The sequence below is a fragment of the Grammomys surdaster genome, unplaced genomic scaffold (genome assembly GCF_004785775.1).
Source record: "Grammomys surdaster isolate TR1022 unplaced genomic scaffold, NIH_TR_1.0 204, whole genome shotgun sequence".
Classification (NCBI taxonomy): domain Eukaryota; kingdom Metazoa; phylum Chordata; class Mammalia; order Rodentia; family Muridae; genus Grammomys; species Grammomys surdaster.
This window is the reverse complement of record NW_021604649.1, coordinates 843,059-863,101: the sequence shown is the minus strand read 5'-3', so window position 1 is coordinate 863,101 and position 20,043 is coordinate 843,059. Positions and strand designations below refer to the sequence as shown.

General features: G+C 41.5%; 1 protein-coding gene across 1 annotated transcript in view; it reads left to right on the top strand.

Moving 5' to 3' along the window:
* Positions 1–20,043, top strand: part of Clcn5 (chloride voltage-gated channel 5) — a 146,276-nt gene that overhangs the window by 100,402 nt on the left and 25,831 nt on the right. Inside the window, exons 3-4 of the mRNA XM_028770798.1 lie at positions 14,399–14,550; positions 16,934–17,033. Coding sequence (XP_028626631.1) covers positions 14,399–14,550; positions 16,934–17,033 — 252 coding nt within the window. The remainder of the gene's footprint in view (positions 1–14,398; positions 14,551–16,933; positions 17,034–20,043) is intronic.

Sequence of the window (20,043 nt, the reverse complement as noted above, 5' to 3'; positions counted from 1 at the left end):
CTCCCTCCCGCCCTCACCTTCTGTTTCTCTCTCTCTCTCTCTCTCCCTCCCGCCCTCCCCCGCCCCACGCTTGGAATTGACTAACTCTTTCCAGAACTCTTCTCTAGGGGAAGATCATGCGTCCTGCTTTCAGCATTTCCCTGTTGTCCGTAGTTCTGTGTTAGGATTGAGTCTGAAGGGCTCTTTGTGCTGTGAATCCCACCCCTTTATTAGATATAAACTTTTCAAGTCCGTGGCTTGACTTTTTATTCTCTTAATGGTAGTCTTTGAAATGGGGGAAATTCCAACCATTTTAATTGTCATACGAAAGATCAGACTTAAGCCTTGTGTGTATTAGGCTAACATTCTACCCTTACACTACATCCCCAGGCTGCACGGTTTAATGTAATCCATTTGTATTGTTGGTTTTTATCACTTATCTCCTGTATCATAACTAACCTAAATGAAAGATGTAAAACTTCTAGGAGCTAACATAGAAGAAAACCTGCCATGGTCAGGGATTAATATTTTTTAACCTACACCCCACACAGTATTATCTAGTTTGAGTTAATGTTTGTGCCATCTCTTTTGCCTTGAGTCGGTATTGTTGGCCAGGTTGATCTTAACAGGATAAATGTGTTCCTACCTTCTTCAGGGTACCTGGGTAACCAAGTACAGCTGGATATGGTTAATGTGTGCCTAGGCTTTGCAGTTGTTGAAAACAGTCTGTGTCCGTTGAATTAGCTGTTTTTATCATAGATTAGGTTACTATATTCATGAGTCTTTCTGGGCTCCGTATCCTGTTCCTTTGATCTTTTCTTTTGACAATATCGTTCTGTCTTTCCTGTGTTTGATCTCTTGTAATGCCAAAAAAATCACCTTGTTTTGATTATCTATAACTTTACAGTAAATGTTAAAACTGGTTTGTGTGAGTCCTCCAACTTGGTTCATCTCCAGGACTGTGTTGGTTGACTGTTCTACATGTTTTTCTTTTCCACATGAGCTTTGAAATCAGGTTATAGTGGCAACAGAATCATTTGCTTGGTATTTTTACTGTTGTTTTTATTTTGAGTTAGAGTCTGTCTACATAGTTCATTCAATCTGGCTTTGAACCTGTGGCTTCAGTCCTTAAGTACTGGGATTTCAAGTGTGAGACACCATGCCTGGCTTCTGTTCTTTTCTAATAAATACTTTAAATTTAATGATATAAATTCCCCTGTAACACTACTTTAAAAGCAGGGTGTGTGTGTGTGTGTGTGTGTGTGTGTGTGTATTTGCAGTTCTTGGGACAGAACACCAGGATCTCATATATGCTAGGTAATCACTCTGCTACTGAGTTGTATCTACTTTTAAAATGTATTTGTTACTTATTTGGGGACTAAAGCCAGGGTCTCATTCATGGAGACCAATCAATTCTACTGTCTGAGCCCTAGCTCTAGCATCTTTTCTTTCTTATTTTGAGACAGAGTCTTTCTAAGTAACCCAGGCTGGCATTTAACATAACTTACTGTGTAACCTATATAAACCTCAAACTTGTGATCTTCCTGCCTCAGCCTTCTGAGTAGCTGGAATTCATACGTACATGCTTAACACCTCCTATAATATTGATATGTTATTTTTCATTTCATATAGGTACCTCTGTGTGTGTGAAATATTGAGAGATGGTCTCATACAACCCAGATTGGCTACAAATTTACTCTGTAGCTGTGGCTTGCATTGAACTCCTTATCCTTCTGTCTCCCAAGTGCTAGGGTTTCAGGTGTGTACCACCACACCTGGCTTACTTGAAAAAAAATTTATTTGGTGAGCTTTTAATCCATGGTTTAAATGAAAGCGTGATGTATAATTTCATGGAAGAGTGAGTGGAGATCAGCATTTCTGTTGCTGTATCATAGTTTAATTTCATTGTGTTGGGATCTATGGCAAAGCAACTAGGCATTGAGATGCATTTCCTATTTGGGATAACTAGGCATCACGGGGGTCAACTTCCTATAGTGACTTTGTTCTAGTTCCCTTCTCAATTCTCAGTTTGCTTACAGCTAGCTCCTCTAGAAATGGTGTGTCTTGCAACTCTTTCAACTGTAATTGGTGTGGTGCTCAAGTTTGAGGCACAAAGCAACACCTCAATTGGATTAATTCTTAGTGTTTTACTGGGACTGTGTCTTGTGGCTGTGAACTTTACAAGTTCTCCAAGAGGTACTTCTTGCCTTCTCTCCACCCTTTCGAATTCATAGTCTACTTCCTTGAAGCCCTGACCTTGCTGAGTGTGTATCTCCCCCAGGTTAAACTGGAACTTCCTTGAAGTTCTGGCCCTGCTGAGTGTGTATCTCCCTCAGGCTAAACTGGTAAACTGTATGGGGGCTGGAATGGGAGGAATGCCTTTCCCCTAACCAGGAATAAGGCGCAGGCCAAGTACTTTCCCTTGGAGCCTGTTTGTCTGTTGTGAAGGAATCTCTGGGTATATTTCACAAGGACTGCTTATCTCTCCCCTAGTCAAGGTCAGGACATCTTTCTAGGATCTTCACTGTGAGGACTTGGGGAAGATTCTGGCAGTAGAGTTTTGGTGTGGGACTCTGGAGACCTTGGGTTTTCAGATTGATGCTAGTCCAGACAGTTCTAGCAGTTCATTCACATCGCTGTTTGAACATAGCTACCTTCTGTTGTTCTTATGGCGCTAACCCGATTTATTCCAGGTAAGTAGATCTCGGCTGGGAACTCTCTCTTCAGACTTCAGGGTCACAGTTTCTTCTGTAGCCTCAGTTCTCTGATGGGTCCAGGAAAAAATAATTGATTTTTTTTGTATTATCTAGCCCTTTCTTATTTTAAGGATAAGAGTTTCTAAACTGTTTACTTGGGAAAACTGAATTTGAAAGTTATGTATTTGTTATTTTTGATTATTTAGTTTTGGAGTTTTTGAGACTAGGTCTCATTCTATAGCCCAGACTAGTCACAATTTCACTGTGTAGATCAGGCTGCTTTTGAACTCTTGGCAATCCTCATTCCTTACTCTCTGGGGTACTAGTAGCTGGTTTTTTTCTATGCAAGGGATTGAACTTCTGCATGCTAGGCAGACCCTCTACCATTTGGATCACCCTCACCCCAGCCTCCTATTTATTTAGAAACAGTAAATCTACTGAAGTGATCCTTTTGATAGTGCTGAAATTTGTGAGATTATTGTCTACATTACTTTGTTCAATTTATTCATGTTAAATGGTAAAGAAGAAGGGTATTGTAATGCTTCAGGGCCATGGACTACATAGGTACCAGGTACAGAGATCATTGCTAGTCAGTAGGTCCTCAAAATATATATGGTAGTCATGCTATCATGTACCTGAAGGTCTAGTTAATCATATGCTAAACATGTTGGATCCCAGTGAGGGACTCGGTTGTTCTAATCTCCATTAATGAGGTTTTCTTTTCCAAGGATTGGTAGTGCTAATTTATGAACTTGCCAGAAGAGTACTTTCAGATAACTATGCAACCACCATACTGTTTTGAATTCCTCAAAGTTAAGGTCCTCTCAAATGTCTCTTAGTAGAGTAGGAATGACCAAATAAAAGCGTGGCTAAAATAATATTTACCTGGAGCTCTAACACACCCAAAAATAAAATTGTAAGAGGCAGAGGCAGTAGAGGACTCCAAGGAAACAGTGTTTCTTGGGCACTGCAGGGCATCTGCAATATGAACTCACAGTGGTTGTGACAGCATACAGAAGCCCTGCACAAGCCCAGGTCAGGGCAAATCTCAGCCACAGCTGCAAGGCTGTCGTCACTCCGTTACCTGCTAGAAGATGGAGAGTTTTAGTGGAAGACCACACATCCAAGAATATTGAGGAGCACAAGGGAGTGGTATGTGTGTGTGTCAGGGGAGGGATTGGAGGGAAGAAAGGGAAAGAAAAACTGATGCAAATATATCATCATCTTTTAAAAATATATTTTAAAAAGGATACAAAGTTGGGTGGGTACCTGTTGGAAGAGTTGTTGGAGTGAATATGATTAAAACATCTAGGAAGCTGAAAGAACAAATTTTGTGTTTGTGTGTATTATAAAAATAATATGAATGTCTGCTTTGTTTTAGAGCTGGCAGATCTGTAAAATCTACCAATATGAAGGCAGTTGCCAAGATTATATAGTGAAGCCAGTGTGGAGCTACAAGTATAAGTTATACTTTCTCCCTACTGGTTGATATGTCCCTCCACCAGAAAGACTTCCTCATTTACTAAGCCACCTTCCTGTTAAGGCTGTCCTTCTAGTATTCACAAGAAACTGTCCCATGGTTTGTCTCTAAATACTCCAGTGGTCTTCTTCCTGGACATGGGTCTGCTCTTTGCATGCCCTATCTGTATTCCCCTTTGTTACAATTTTCTTTGTTTTATTTTTATTTATTTATTTTGTTGTTCCTGTTGTTTTGTTTTTCAAGACAGGGTTTCTCTGTGTATCCGTGGCTGTCCTGGAACTCACTCTGTAGACCAGGCTGGCCTCAAACTCAGAAATCCTCCTGCTTCTGCCTCCCAAGTGCTGGGATTAAAGGTGGGTACCACCAATGTCTGGCTTTTTCCTTTCTTTTTAAAATCATTCCTGTGGGCTCTGGAAAAGTAGCTCAGTGGTGGATAGAGCACTTGCCTAGTGTGTGCAAGTCCATGGGTTTCAGTCTTAGCAGATAAAATACATAAATTCATATGATACATAATCAGTGAAAAGAAAGCCTATTTCAATGCCATGCAGAAGTCCCCCTTTTCTTCCTACACCAGATATAACTAACAGGGAATCTCTCGGTTCAGTTCTTTGTGTATTTAGTCATGGCCATAAACTGATTGACTATCTCTGACTCTCTCAAGCTCTGTCTTTCTGATTTTTAAGGGTCTTAAAGATGAAATTTGTGCCAATCCTCCTGCCTTAGCCTCCCAAGTGTTGGGTTTATAGGCATGCACATCATGCCAAGCTCTCTTTTTCTTATTTTACCCCCCATGGCAATAGGGCACCAAACTCAGGGCCTTGAGCAGTCAGGTACTCATCTCCATCCCTCCATCCAGCCAGACATACAGTTTAAAGAGAAACATACTCTATGATGGTTTTTGAGACAAGGTATTTCTGTATAGCCTAGTCCAGCCTCAAAGTCAGGATAATCCTCCTGCATCAGCCTTCCAAGTGCTAGGACTGCAAGCTGGAGTTATCACACTGAGCCCTACTTAGGCTTTACAAGACAAGTTTTATTCACATACTGTATGTGAGGAACTTTTGTGTCTCAAAGCACATCAGTCCGAGGGACTGGACCCTTGAATTGATCCCAGGTTTGTAGTACTTCAGTCAGCACTGCAGTGAGGAACACACATACTGCTATGTCCAAATAGAGTAATTCTCAGATCAGTTATACATGTGACTTTTTGTCTTGTTTTGTTTGCCTACGTTTTGTTTTTGAGATAGGGCTTCATGTAGTCCAGGCTGGTGTGAAACTTGCTATGTTGTTGAGTCTGGCCTTGAATGCCTTCCTTATCCTCCTGTTTCTTCCTCTTAAACACTAGGATGACAGGAGCATGCCAACATGAGCAGCTTTTTTGGTTGCTTCGTTTCTACTATTAGGGATTGGATCCGGGGCCTTGTATGTCTACTAGTTTAAGTGCTCTAACAGTGACCGATAGCCCCAGACATGGTGTTTAATACTCATTCTCTATACATGATATCACATTCTTTTTTTTGGATTTAGAAAGAGGCTCCTTGTTGGGATTCTCTTATTGGCAGTCTCTTATCTCTATGCTTTTTGTTGTTGTTGTATTTTGAATATTGATAGAGAAAACCCTGTATAGACTTAGATATAAGTTCCTAGGCAGAGTCATGCTACCCAGATGAGTTCTTCGCACTGTGGTTTGTAGTGTGTATTTTAGGGCAGTTTCTCCCTATCCATTACCTTATACGTCCTTATGTCAGCCCCATAAATGTGTAACTTTGGGAATGAAGGAAGAGAGAACAAATAGAGGCACAGTGTAGTGGCTGGAACAGGTCTGGTGAAGCAGGCTTGTAATGTCAAACAGCCAAAGAAGCTGAGGCAGGAATAGTGCAAGCTCAAGAACTGCTCGCTGGTGCTAACAAAAGGGGTCAGAGTGACCCCAGACAGCCTAGTGAGATGCAGTCTCAAAATAACCAAAAATGAGACTCACTGGTAGAATACTTAATGTGTCCCATGTGTGGTGCCCTAGGTTAGTAGCTAAGCTCCTTTCTTTCCAGTTCTGCAGTAGTTTATGTGGCATCCCAGTTAGTAGAGGCATGAAGAGAGCAGTCCTTGTGTTGTTTGTCCTAACATTGGCTAGTAGCACCCTGGCTCTACTGTTAGTGAAACCATCTGGGGTCAGGAACTTCCAGATTCGAGCAGATGCTAGGAGCAGGAGACAGAGATGGAAACCCTAACAAACATCCACAGCGTCGAGGCATAGGGATATATGCAGTGGAGACAATGGATGAGGGTAGGAGTACCCGAATTTATAGCCCTGCTCATCTCCAGGATTCCTCTGTTCATTTCTGTTATGCTTTACATTCTCATTTTCGTCTCATAATCCTCAAAGATCCCTTTAATAGCATGTATGTGGAATGGGTTACAGTTCTATTATCTAGTTCCCTCATAACTCTTTCTATTGTCGGTCTCTCTTCAGAGTGACAGTAAAGAGTTTTGTCTTCCCCGTCTTTCCCATGTCTTAAATACTTGCCAGTTGTGAGCTGTGCTGTGACTAAAGCCAAGTTGAAGATTCCTAAGTGAAGTTTGATACTCAGATCAAAACAGGACACTGCCCAGTCGATTGCCTGTTGGATCCTGTACTGGTGTGCTGTCTAGGTATATTTGTGGATGGACTTGTCTAGCCAACTGCTGGACTGTGGGAAAGCTCAGGTGTTTTCAAGGGATGTAAAGGGCACTCTTTGGGAAAGAGGTTATTGAGAGGTATGATGGTATTTTAGTATTTAACAACTGGCAGCACATTTATAGATGTACAGCAACAGAGCAACAGGATTACCCAGGGTCCATCGAAATATTTTAGGATTTAGAGGCGAGGCCCAGTTGGCTGACATGTGCTTTTTGGCCACTGCATTTGGTAAGTGGCAAACCAAAATAGAAAGCAAGACACACAGAATGCAGATGAAAAGGTACTGCAAATGTTGACGAAGCATTAGGGCTTTGCCTAGACTGTGTTCTTAAGCATGTAGGTGAAGTGTGGAGTGTGAACATGTATGTTATGGAGTGATCACCAGTGGAAGAACCAGGGGAAGACTGGAAAAGGGAAAGTAGGCGCAGAAGTGAGAAGTGGTCCATAGTGGGCTCTTCCTTCTTACTGTCGAATGGAAGTCCTCTAAATGACCAAAGGATGAGCAGCTTGTGCTAGGCATCATGCTGTGTTTATATTCATAGATGGAGTTGTATTGGGATATCCCATAACATATCCCATAAACCCCAAAACCACTTTTAAAAAGAACCATTTTATGGACAGTAACCCAGTTCATTTCTTTAAGTACTTATTTGATTTAGTAACCACTGAACCCTCCCACAGTTTGTGATATTACTAAAACAATTCTTCCTCCCACAGCTTTTGATGTTACTAAAACAGTTCTTCAAGGTCTACACAGAAGTTTTTTTTTTCTCTCTCCTGTGTTTTTGTTAGTGTTTAACTAGTTCTCTTAATCAGTTACTATTCAGCCCCCTAGGTAAATTTCTAATGGTTTGCTGCTTGAGGATTGGAATAAACATTATTCCCAAATCAGAATTTATATTCTTGTATTTAAGGAGTTTTCTAGTTTTAAACATAAGTTGACTTTGTTGGATGGGGAAGCCTGGAAAAGGCCTTCCATAGCACAAAATGGGTTTGGTGGTTTCATTTTGTATGTCGCCTTATTCAGGCAGTGTGTTTCTAAGGACCACTGCTGAGTCTTCAGACCTAAATATAACTTATAGAGAGGCCAGTTCAAACTTCGCTCCCCCTTTTCTGACTGGCTCACTGTAGCTGTATGCTTTCTCCAGAGTTAGGCAATACAAATCAGTCTTTGAAGGAATTTTTCTTTTATCATTTAACTGGATTTTAATGTAAATCATTTTTCTTTTAGAACATCAAATTACTTTCTGTATGCCATATTCACCACGCTATCAAAGCTTGAGATATATTTTACTGTTCTTCACTTATTTGAGGCAAAAATTTAGACCCATCTTACTGCCTAATTTGGAATGTAGAGTTTATTGGCTTTACTCCACTTTCCTCTCACTGCATGGATACATTAGATGAACTCATAACAGAGCGTTTTTTTAAAAAGGCACTTGCATTTTGTTGCTTTAATTACACCTTGCTAGTTGCTCCTGCTGCCCATTTTGACCAGCAAGTTTTATGACTTTCCTCTGTGTAGTTGAGAAGTCAGCCTGCAGCCGGGCATGTGCAGGAGCTTCAGTTATTTGTTAGCTCACGTAGAGAGAGTTGGTGAAAGAGTGTAAGGTACTTAATCCAGCTCCCCAAGGAAAGCTCAGAGGAGCAGCACCGTCATCCTCACCACATCTTAAATATGTTCTACTTACCATTCTAAACCTTACGGTGGATATTTTGAAGTCCCTTAGTCTGCACCTGTCCTAAATGTTCTTTGAAAGGTCATCATTGCTCAAAGTTTTCAAAACATCACAGTAGGAGTGACAACTTTGAAGCTCCCAAACGATCTGGCTAGATCTGTGTTCTGGAAAGATAACTCTGCTTGGCTCTAAATATTTACTTTATTGTGTTTTTAATCATACGATACATCAAAAACTGGTAAGCATTTTGTGTTCTTTCCCAGACCTTTCGATCGCTCTAGACTGAGCATTCTTTATGGTGAACATATGTTGCAGATTACAAGTCTGGCAGAGAAGGGAGTAGAGGCAAGAAAAGAATTTTGTAAACACTCAGCATGTCAAACTGAACCTGGTGACTCATTTCTTAATCTAAATTGTAATTAAACCTCATTTTAGCATGAAAGCTACACCATGCCTACTAACCCTCTAGTGCTCCAAAGAGCTTTACTTGGGATAGAAAAGGTTTCTAGTATAGAAGTGCTGTTTGTGCCTTTGCTGAAGCTGTGAACGTCATGAGAAATTGTGATTTAACGTTGTTAACATAAGCCTACCAATGCAGACTACACAGAAATCTAAACTACTTAAGTGCCCAAACTTGTTATCTTTGCTAACCTGGCTGCTATAGTCTGTGTCTGCTGAAATGGGAGATTCTATAAAAATCTAAGTCCTCCTTGATAATGCAGGTGGTTACCAGTGGTCTTCAGATAGTATAGTTAAAATTGTGATTAATCAGGATTCATTTGTAGGAGGCCTTTGAGTCTGGGCATATAATTTTCTTTGAATCTGACACACTAAACATTCACTTGTGTATGAGTCACTCTGGGCTTACAAATGACTGTTGCTTTTTGCAGTGTCTCAACTCATTGCCACGTAAATGGAGCTTCCACTCCGTTTGAATTCTGTTCATTAATGCTCTGTTAGTTCATCGAGATATAATTATGATGAACTAAATGAGTATAAACCTCATGCAGTGCCTTGCACTTCATAAAGTGGTGTTGCATTAACATTTCAGGATGCACTGGGCTGAAAGAACCGATGAGATTAATAACATTTCAAAGCTCTACATGCAGGGCCTGATTACTGGAGCACACTGTAACTGGGTCAATGTTAAATGGTGGCTGTCCTGCTGATTCACTTAGGGAGTTAAGAGATGACAGTTTTATTCTTCTTTACTGGACTGGCCTTACTGCACAATTAATTAAGACCTGCTTAAAAATAGCCTTCAGGATAGGGCCAGAGATGGGAAAGCTTACAATAATGGAACCTTCGTAGTGAATTTAATATCAGGACAGCAGCAGCTGCTCAGCCAGGTTGGATTAATGATTACAGAGCATCCTGCTTCTTTTTTCTTGAAAAGAACTCTACAACGAAGAGACTCCTTTCCCCCTTCTCTCCCCTCCTTCCTACCTGCCTCCCTGCCTTCCTTCCCAACTTCTCTATTCCTCCTCCATCTTCTTCTGTTCCTGCCTCCCTCCCCTTGCCCCTTCTCCCTCCCTCCCTCCCTTCTCCTCCTCCCCCTTCCTTCCTTCCTTCCTTCCTTCCTTCCTTCCTTCCTTCCTTCCTTCCTTCCTTCCTTCTTTCCCTCCCCCTTCCTTTTTTTTTCCAAGACCACATCATGTAACTTGGGCTGTCCTCAAGTTTACAGCAATCCTCCTGCCTCAGTCTTCCAAGTACCAGAGTTACAGTTTCTGTGTTGCTATCCCTGGCATTATTTTCAGTACCGAGGATTGAATCCAAGGCCCACCAGGCAAGTGCTCTACCAACTAGTATATAGCCACAGCCCTCTCTATCTTCTTGGTTGTACTCTAGGGTTTCCAAGTGGTTAAGTGCTAGTCAAGAACTGACTTTGGGGCTGGAGATGTCATTCGCTTGGTAGAATGCCTAGCATGCATGAAGCCCTGGATTTAATCCCCAGTATAACATAAAATTGGGTGTGGTAGCCTATGTCTGTAATGCCAGCACTCTGTAGTTTCAGTACTCAGGAAGTAGAAGCAGGAAGATTAGAAGTTCAAGGTCATTCTTAGCTACATAGGAAGTTTGAGGGCTAGCCTGTGCCACATGAAAGCCTATAATTTTTTTAAAAAATGGCTTTTGTGGTAATTTGATATGCATTTTAGGTTTTATTGCTAAACATATGCTACCTCAGAACTACATGTCCAGCCCCCAAACAACTCTCGTGTGTGTGTGTGTGTGTGTGTGTGTGTGTGTGTGTTGTGTGTGTGTTGTGTGTGTGTGTGTGTGTGTGTGTGCGTGTGCGCATGTGCTCACACACATTGGGGAGGAGGACAGAAGAAAGATATCAAGTGCCATCCTCTTTTGCTCTTTGCTGTTTGCTTTGTTCCCTTTGAGACTGGGCTTTCCTTAGCATGAAGCTTGTTTCAGCTAGGCTGGCTGAACAGTAGCTCCTGGGATCCACTTGCTTTGGCCCCCAGTGCTAAATCTACAAGCACGCACAGCCACCGTCAGCTCTGTACCTGAATGCTGAGGATTTCCTTCACAGGCCCTCATGCTGGTGAAGCACACACTCTTACCTGCTGAGTTACCTCCTCTCTTCCAAAACAATGATAGTTTTGAAACAGAGTTTTGCTATGTTGTCCAAGCTGACCCAGAACCCTAGGGTCAAGAGACTTCAGGTATGTGCTGGTGAACCTGCTTTCACATTTTTTCTTTAATTATAATGTGTACATATAATAGGACACACAACACATATGTGTATTTTTAAATATATGATACATGTATGTGTGATTTAAAGAATAATTGAAAGCTGGTCACTTGTCACCATATCAAGACAAATGACCAGCGTTTCAGAGGGCTTTCTTTTGCTGCATATTCTTCACAGACTGCAGTTTTGTCTAGGAGATCCTATCTTTCTTTATGCCATTTTCTTCCTTCTTGTTGGCTTGCAATCATTCATATCCTAAAATGCAGGCTTGCCTGCCATTGGGTTCAGGAGTAGAGCCATGCTGTTATGAGCCCTTTTATGTCTGGAATCTTTCAGCATTATGTTTGTGAGATTTAATTCATTTTTATTTTATTTCATTTATTTTTATTTATTTATTTATTTTTGAGACAGGGTCTTCCTATTTCACCCACACTAGTTGCAAACTTGTTAGCCTCCTGAGTGCTAGAATTACAGACATATGCCACCAAGCCCATGCTAGTGGTGGATTTAAAAAGTACTAATTAAAAAAAAAATCCTAGTAATTCTGAAGTTCCTGGAAATTTCTACTTTGATGTCTGGTTCTTTCTGCTAAATGGGGTATGAAGTATAAAACTTGTCTGAACTGTAATCTTCTGAGCTGACAAAGCCTCCCCCTACCCATTTGATGGCGCGTATTTCGATGAGACTACATCTTTAAGGCTTCTGTGCTAGGTTAAAAAATCTTCCTTTCTCCAAGGCCGGTCCAAGGGTCTGGTCATGTGATCTCATCGGTGACATCACACTCTGACCAACCGGGAGCACTGGTGGCTCTTTAGGTGGCGTTTGTTGCTGTGAAAAGCAGAGAAAGCAGCAAGTGCCCTTCTAAAGCACCCCAGAGCAGGCCTCCTGGAAAAGCACTTCAACCTAAATGAGCAAATGCGCGCTGCTGCCAAGGTTGTTTCTTCCTTGAGGCAGAAAAGAAAACTGTGAACGAAGGTAAGCAGACTGAGCCCAGCCCAGGACTGAAGCATGCTCCGGGAGCAGGGGAGCTGGAGAATTCCAAGTAGTCTGTAGTAGGATTCTAATCACTGCCTGCCCGCGTTAGGGGCCTGATAATTGCCTCTCTAGCAGGAGACAGACGACAAAGGAGGATGCGGTGCTGCTCATGTTACCTAGTGATGTAATAGGATTCTCTTTTTTCTGCCAGGACTCTGTTGCAGATCTTCATTTTGCCTTAAAACTGGGGGTGGTGGAGGAGCTCATTTGATATATATTGTAACATTAGACAGCTATCTGATGCTTTTTAAAATCTTTCACAAAATCCTGTCTCCCTCATCCCCCGCCTCTCTTCCGGAAAGAAGAACTCTGAAACTCGAAATTCAATGGAAGCATTAACCTGCTCTGAAGGAGTCAGTTGCTGGTTGTTTGCTGTCCTGCGTTCACGTCAGCATTTTAAGTTGAGAATGGAAACAGCTTCATTCAGCTCCCTCCTCCTCACACACTTTCCTCTCTCTCTCTGCCCTTTTTCTCCCTCCAAGCTCTTAAGCATAGCAGCTTTCATCTTTATCAGCATGCCGCTGACAGGCTAGGCTAGGCTGGGGTGGTGATTCAGCAGACATCCATTTTACAGCCAGGTAGAAGCAAAGATAGGAAAAGGACTTTGGTTGGAGGTTTTAAGATTAACTTGCTCACCTCCTCCAAGCCACCTCAGTGACTCACCCACCGCACATGATTCGGACTCTGCTGAGCTTTTCCTTTCAAACCCCTGAATTGCTTGTAAAAAGTGTGCTGAATTAGGCAGTCAGCAGACTTGCAGTTGGTAAAACAGGTTCCATTTCTCTTGTTCATTTAAACTTCTGCCATGAATGTGCCGCTAGCTGAGTTGGGCAGGGAGATGACGGAGATAGAGTCAGCTGAAGCCACCTTGGGTCTTTGCTAAAGAGAGGTTTATTACCGAATAGTCTGGACGAAGCCTTTGTCCCTGCAAGGATGGGTGTTGCAAATGAGAGATTTGGCTGTGTGAGTTGAACAGTGGAATTACTCTGCATTCTCCCTGTGTGCAGTTATATAGATTCCTCAATGCTGTTTTTTTTACATTTTTAATTTACTAGCAAAATATTGTTCCATCAGATGATGTTGCCAAAATATTTTAACAAGTTTATAAGCAATACTTACCATGTGTCAGTACAACTGCTTAGTTTTAAATATTCCCTCATCCTTGCCATTTGTTGAATGCATTTTGGATCATCCGATGTTTACTGACTATCACATATGTGCTAAGGCAGTGTGGGGCAAGAGCTAGATGGTGACGCATTTTTATAACACCAGTTACTCAGGAGGCTGAGGTAGGACAATCACTATTTCTAGACCTGCCTGGGTTACATAGCAAGACTTGACTCAAAGGGGGAAAGAAAGACATTGTAGGGCGGCTATGATGAATTCAATATAGAGAAACTATTGAAGATCTTCTAGCCTAGAAAAGGAAGATAAAACATATCAACACCTAAGGAGCTGTAATAGAAAAACTAAATGCCAAGCAGACTAAGAACCATGATTAGTGAGCACACTCGGATGCTGCTTAGTTGAAGGATCAAGGAAGGACAGTTCATTGCTAAGCCAAGCATTGTTGTCTAAATCTCTACTTGTAAATATTTAACTTGCAGACATACTGTGAAAAAGTCTCTACCAGCCCATTATATTGGAGATCAAAGCATTCTATCTACTGAAGGAAAATTTGTACATTCCAATCAGCTTAACTCTTGAAGAGGCCAGCATTCTTTCTTTCAAGTCTCCAACTGGGTAAAAAACTACCTCAGAGGATTAAATTACTGCCTTACAAAGTATAAGATGGTTCGTGATGTGATACATTTGGAAAGCCTCGGAGCTTTTCATCTCCTCTCCATGAACTGAAATACCTAAACTGCTCCAAGCCCCTTCCTGTCTTCTGTTCTGTAGATACTTTTCTCATTACACACTAGCCTCTGTCATTTCTTTCTTTATACTATTACTGTCCTGGGTCCCTGTCCATTCATAGTGCTTTTAGTTGCTCCTTTTATTTGACCCTAGATCACAGAAACTTGTGAATTCGATGGATATTCCCAGTAGGTGATTGCGTTGTGCCTAAACTGTAATCATCAGATAGTTTACAGGGACATTAAAGATGTTGGCTGTCCAGTGTACTAATGTCTGTTTGCTCTTCATTCAATACAGGGAACAAGTCATACAATGGTGGTGGAATAGGCTCTTCAAATAGAATCATGGACTTCTTGGAGGAGCCAATCCCTGGTGTAGGGACCTATGATGATTTCAACACAATTGATTGGGTGAGAGAGAAATCTCGAGACCGAGATAGGCACCGAGAGGTAAGGCAATGATGGTGCATGAGTAACTGTTTGGAAACGTGGGGAAAGGGGCATTAAAGAACTAAATGTGTTGTATACTTTCCTTTTCTCAGCCCCAGAGCTGAGGGAATCTGGCTTCTATTGGCAACATCGGGTTTCTTTCTTTCTTTTTCTTTTAATTTCTCATTTTTTTTGAGATAAGTTTTAAACTGACCTGAAACTCACTTATGTAGTCACTGACCTCAAACTCCTGGATACCCTTTTGCCTCTCCAGTGCTTGAGTAACAGACAAGAGCCACCATACCTGGCTTCATTTTGTAAGATGTTTTTGTTTTCATCCTTGGTTTGAAAAGTTGTGCCTAATGGTTTCTCTTTCTGTAGAAGGTTGTTGAAAGGAACAGTCACGGGCTAGAAATGCAGTACACGCCTCTGCATAGGTGAAAAAGAATGTTCTAGATTCTCTTCTCCCATGTCTTAAAGCAAGGTCTCTAAAACCAAGGAAAGTAAATGGGCCTCTTTCAAAGAAATACATAACCAAATTACCCTAACCCTCTACTGTACTGAAGGATATGGGTCCGTCTCCGTATGATTATAGCTCTTGTAAAACCATAAAACCAAAGTAAATTTAAGCACTCAGTACCAACAAAAACCACAAGACTGATCAAAGTCATATCCTAGATGTTAATTTAATATGATAGGTATTTAGAACTATGGTGTAGGTTCTGTAAGTTTGACAAAAGAATTTCATCACCTTTCTTCTCAACAAAGTACTGGGAAATTTTCTCAGAGCCATCCGCCAGGGTCCTTTGATTCTTTTATTATTGTTATTATCTGTTGTTTTATTGAGACTTTATTCAGGCTAGCCTGGGTAGATAATCTCACTGGGTAGATAATCTAAACTGGCTAGAACTCTTGACCCTTTTTCAGATTCTGCCAAGTATTCTCACAAACACATGAAGCCCAGAGTTAGGTTGTCTGTCTCAGGTACAGGTTTTGAAAAATTCCTTTTTTTTCCGGGATGCAGCACTGGTGATTGAATCCAGGGCTTTGCAAAGGTTAGGCAGTATTCTGTCGGTAAGGTCTAACTGAAACCCTCTTCACTTTTGATTTGAAAACAGGCTTTCACTGTTAATCAAGTTGGCCTTGAACTTACCTGTACACAGGTTTAGTTAGCCTAAGTCTCCCAACTGATTTCACTTTGTTTGTTCTCCCTCTCCCCTCCTCTTCCTCTCTCCCCGCCTCCCCTCTCTCTCTTTCGAGACAGAATTTCTCTGTGTGACAGCCCTGGCAGTCCTGGAACTTGCTCTGTAGTTGTTGTTGTTGTTGTTGTTGTTGTTGCTAGCCTTGAACTCACAGAGATCTGCCTGCTTCTGCCTACAGAGTGCTGAGATTTAAATGCATGCACCACCACCACCTGGCTTACTTTTCTTTCTTTATATTCTGTTCTTTAAAATCTTGTAATTTAGTGTAGTGTAATGTAGTGTATGTTTGTGTGTGTATGTACACAGGCACGAATTCACATGCCACTGGGCCATCATGTTGGCCCTCAAAATATGTCATGAAGTTCCTTTTGATATTTTATAATGTGTTCTTCTTTGTGATGTTGCTGCAGATGAAAGTGGGGTAAATGAGTTTTCAGGATAAGGAATAGTGGTTCAAAGAAAGGGAGCTACCAATAAGAATTCTGGCAGAATACTGCTCTCAAAAATATGGACATGGCCCAGTAAGCTGGATCAGTGTACGGAAGTACTTGGTGTGAAGTCAGCAAGATGTTCTCTCATGGGTTCATATCTATCTGTCTGTCTGTCTATCTATCTATCTATCTATCTATCTATCTGTCTATGTCTATGTCTATATCTATATCTATTTAAAGCTAAAATAAAACAAAATAAAAATCTGAAGACTATGGCTTTAAATCAACAATGGTAAGTCCTGAACAGTCAAGCTTTGTGTTTGTGCTGGTCTTTGAAAACAAAGGAGCCACAGCACCAATACTACTTAGTCTCTGGGGTCAGTGTACCTTTAGAGTTTTGTGGAATCAAAGCCTAGAAATTTCCTGACTGAATCACAGCCCAGGATAGTAAACTTCAAGTTGCCACTCAGGTCTGCCATTGCTTATTTCTACAAAACAGTCTTTGCTGTGAATCAACTCTTCTCGAGACAGTTGTTATCCAGGACAGAAAAAGAAGTCTGCAATACCCAGCTTGATGGTATTACGTGGGGTGTACCTTGGACATTACAATAAACTGGTGGAATTCAATAACATTCTTGGTAAAATGTGTTCAGTTAAATAATTCTCAATTGTTCTCTATTCCCAGATAGTTTATATTTTTCTGCTGAACAGTTTTGAGATGAAGGAAAAATATGTTTAGAGTGTGCCAATATTTTCTCTTTTTTTTCTTAGATTACCAATAAAAGCAAAGAGTCCACATGGGCCTTAATTCACAGTGTGAGCGATGCTTTCTCTGGTTGGCTGTTAATGCTCCTCATTGGCCTCTTGTCAGGTATGGTAAACTAGAGAGTTGTTACATTTCATGTACATCCCAGCCACAGTTTCCCCTTTCTCCTCTCCTCCCAGTCCCTCTCCCCTCTCTCCCTCCCACACTGCTCCTCCATTTCTCTTCAGAAAAGCGGAGACCTCCCATGGATATCCACCTGCCTTGCATATCAAGTTGCAGTAGGACTAGGCACATCTTCTCCTATTGAGCTGGAGGAAGCAGCCCGATAGAGGAAAGGGTCCTAAAGGCAGGCGACAAGAGTCAGACACAACTCCTGCTCCCACTGTTACGTGTCCCCACATGAAAACTCTGCACAACTGCAGAGGGCCTAGGTCAGTTCCATGCAGGCTCCCTGGTTGGTGGTTTCAGTCCCTGCGAGCCGCCAAGTTAATTGATTCTGTGAGTTTTCTGGTGGTGTCCTTGATTCCCTCCCACCCCCTCAGCTCCTACAATTCTTCTTCCAGTAGTTTTAAAAATTAATCTCCCAAGATAATAATGTGCCTCTTCTGAACTGAGGCAAGTGCTATACTCCCATCTGAAATGAATTGCTGCTGAACGTTTGGAACTCAGTGTCTCATCTGTAAATGACTTTTTTTTTTGTTTCTTGTTTTTTTGTTTTTCGAGACAGGGTTTCTCTGTGTACCCTGGCTGTCCTGGAACTCACTCTATAGACCAGGCTGGCCTCGAACTCAGAAATCCACCTGCCTCTGCCTCCCAAGTGCTGGGATTAAAGGTGTGCACTACCACTGTCCGGCTGTAAATGACTTCTAACTAATATCTGTATTAGCTTCCTCAAATCAAAGAAACACATCTAAGCTCAGTAACAACAGTTGTCTCTGTACAATGTCATAGTCATTTTAAGGTAGAAGTTAGCCCTAATATCTTCCTGCTTTTGTGGAAGAGCCCTTTTGTTGGTGACACAACTTTTTGGCACATTCTGCGTGGGGTTTAGAAGATGCAGTGATAGCTTCCTGAGATGGTTTGTTGTTCTTACTTCCAGTTCTTCAAATCAAACCCCAAACTAATATCAATGGTACTGAAGCATGTATATTAGTGTACCATGGAGTCACTCCCACAGCCCTTCTTCTTAAGACAGGGTGTCATTGTTTAACCCAGGCTGTTCTTGAACTGAATGTATAATCCAGGCTGGATGGAACTGTGATCTGCTTCCTCCCCCTCCGCAGTGCTGATATCACAGGCAAGAACTACCATATAGATCTTACTGTCTCTTAAGCTGTTATTGCCTCTCTCGTGGTGGCATAGGAAGGCATAGTAAGATGTGGTTCCTACTCTCGGGAACTTACCACAGGTTTTCATGGTTTCTGAGTGGTAGTATGGAAGCACCTTTTCCTAAAAGCTCCATCAACCTTCTCTGGCCACTCCAACACTGTAGATTGGGTATCCCTTATCCCTTATCCAAAGTGCTGACGAGATTGCTCAGTGGATAAAGGTGCTTGCCACCATACTTGTCAGCCCCAATCTAATTATTTCCAGATAACGATGCCCTGTGATGAAGGGAGAGATCCAATTATTACAGGTTATCCTCTCACCAGGGATGCCTGTGTGTGCCCGAGTGCACGATCACACACACACACACACACAGACACACACACACACAGACACACACACACACACAGTGTATGATGTATACTTGGTCTGCAAATATAGCTTACAGCAAGTTCCAATGTAAACTTCCCCTCCTGTGTGGGAAGCAAGACTATCTGGCAAAGAGACCAAGAAATATATCCACCCTTGTAGCATTAAAGATGGTACCCAGGAAGATCTGGAATCTTGAGCTAAAAGGAAGTTAGGTGGGAAGCTGGAAAAGATGAGATAAGCTCACTTCTCGAAGCCCAGACTTTAGTTTCAGAATGTCAGTATTTAAATCCCTGTCCTGCTACTGGTATATTTTTGGCTATGGACAAGTGTCTTAACTCCTAGAGACTTTGGTGACTGATCTGTAACATGGAGATAGTACATGTATCTCTATTACATGCTTTATTTGAGGACTACCTGGGATAAAGCACTTGACATAGTACATACTAGGGATTGCTGTTCTTATGACTATCTCTTCTGTTGTAGAGAAAACAACAGAAGGAGCATAGAGGGGGGAAGGTCATACATTTGGTGACTAGAAACATCAGCGTTCTCAAAGAAACCTCAGCTATATGTTGGGAGCCAGATCTTAAGTGTTGATAGTCATTGGAAAGAAAGGAAGGACAAAACATTGAAATGGTAGCCAGGGATAAGACACAACATTATTCTCTAGGGGTGAGGAAGACTAATAAAATCTATAGTTAGAGAATAAAGAGCCATTTGTGAAAGGGGGGAGATGTAGAAATAAAAAAAAGACAGGACTGAAGATAGTAGTGTAAAACACAAAATTCACATACGAAGCAGCCAGAGGCTAAAGCAAAGCATATAACTAGAAGGCCTTGTTAATTTTGTGAATCCAGGCAGTCAGTGTAATAAAAGTTGGAACAGAAATCTCAGTGCTGGAGTGGCCAAAAGTAGCTGTTAGAAAGTGCTGAATTTGACTAGAGCATTCAAGTAGGCGGTAACATTTGCAGTACTTAAACCAAAACATACACATAACGTGGCCTTTCTCACCTGACGGAATGTAGGCACAATATCCTCAACTGTTTAATGTGTTTCTTGTCAGTGACTCTTTTTTCCTTCTCATACACACAGGATATTTTGTTTTGAAATGTTGGAGACCCATAACAGAAACAGTGTGTCTAAGTGGAACAGTCTGGGGATTCAGAGGCTGGGAGTTTTATAACACCTTTACCATTTTTCCTAAAGCATGATTCTGGGCCATTTAATTTCTCTTGGCCAGCGTTTCTTCCTTTAACTGGCATATGACAGCCAGAAGTAAAGTACTTTACCTATCTTAGTGCCTGTCAGCTTACCAGTCATCGTACTTATGGTCCCATTTTTTAAAATTTTCTTTCCTTTCTCATCGATTTCTGTGGATAGTCTGTATATGTTTACTTGGTTAGACTGAGACTTTTTT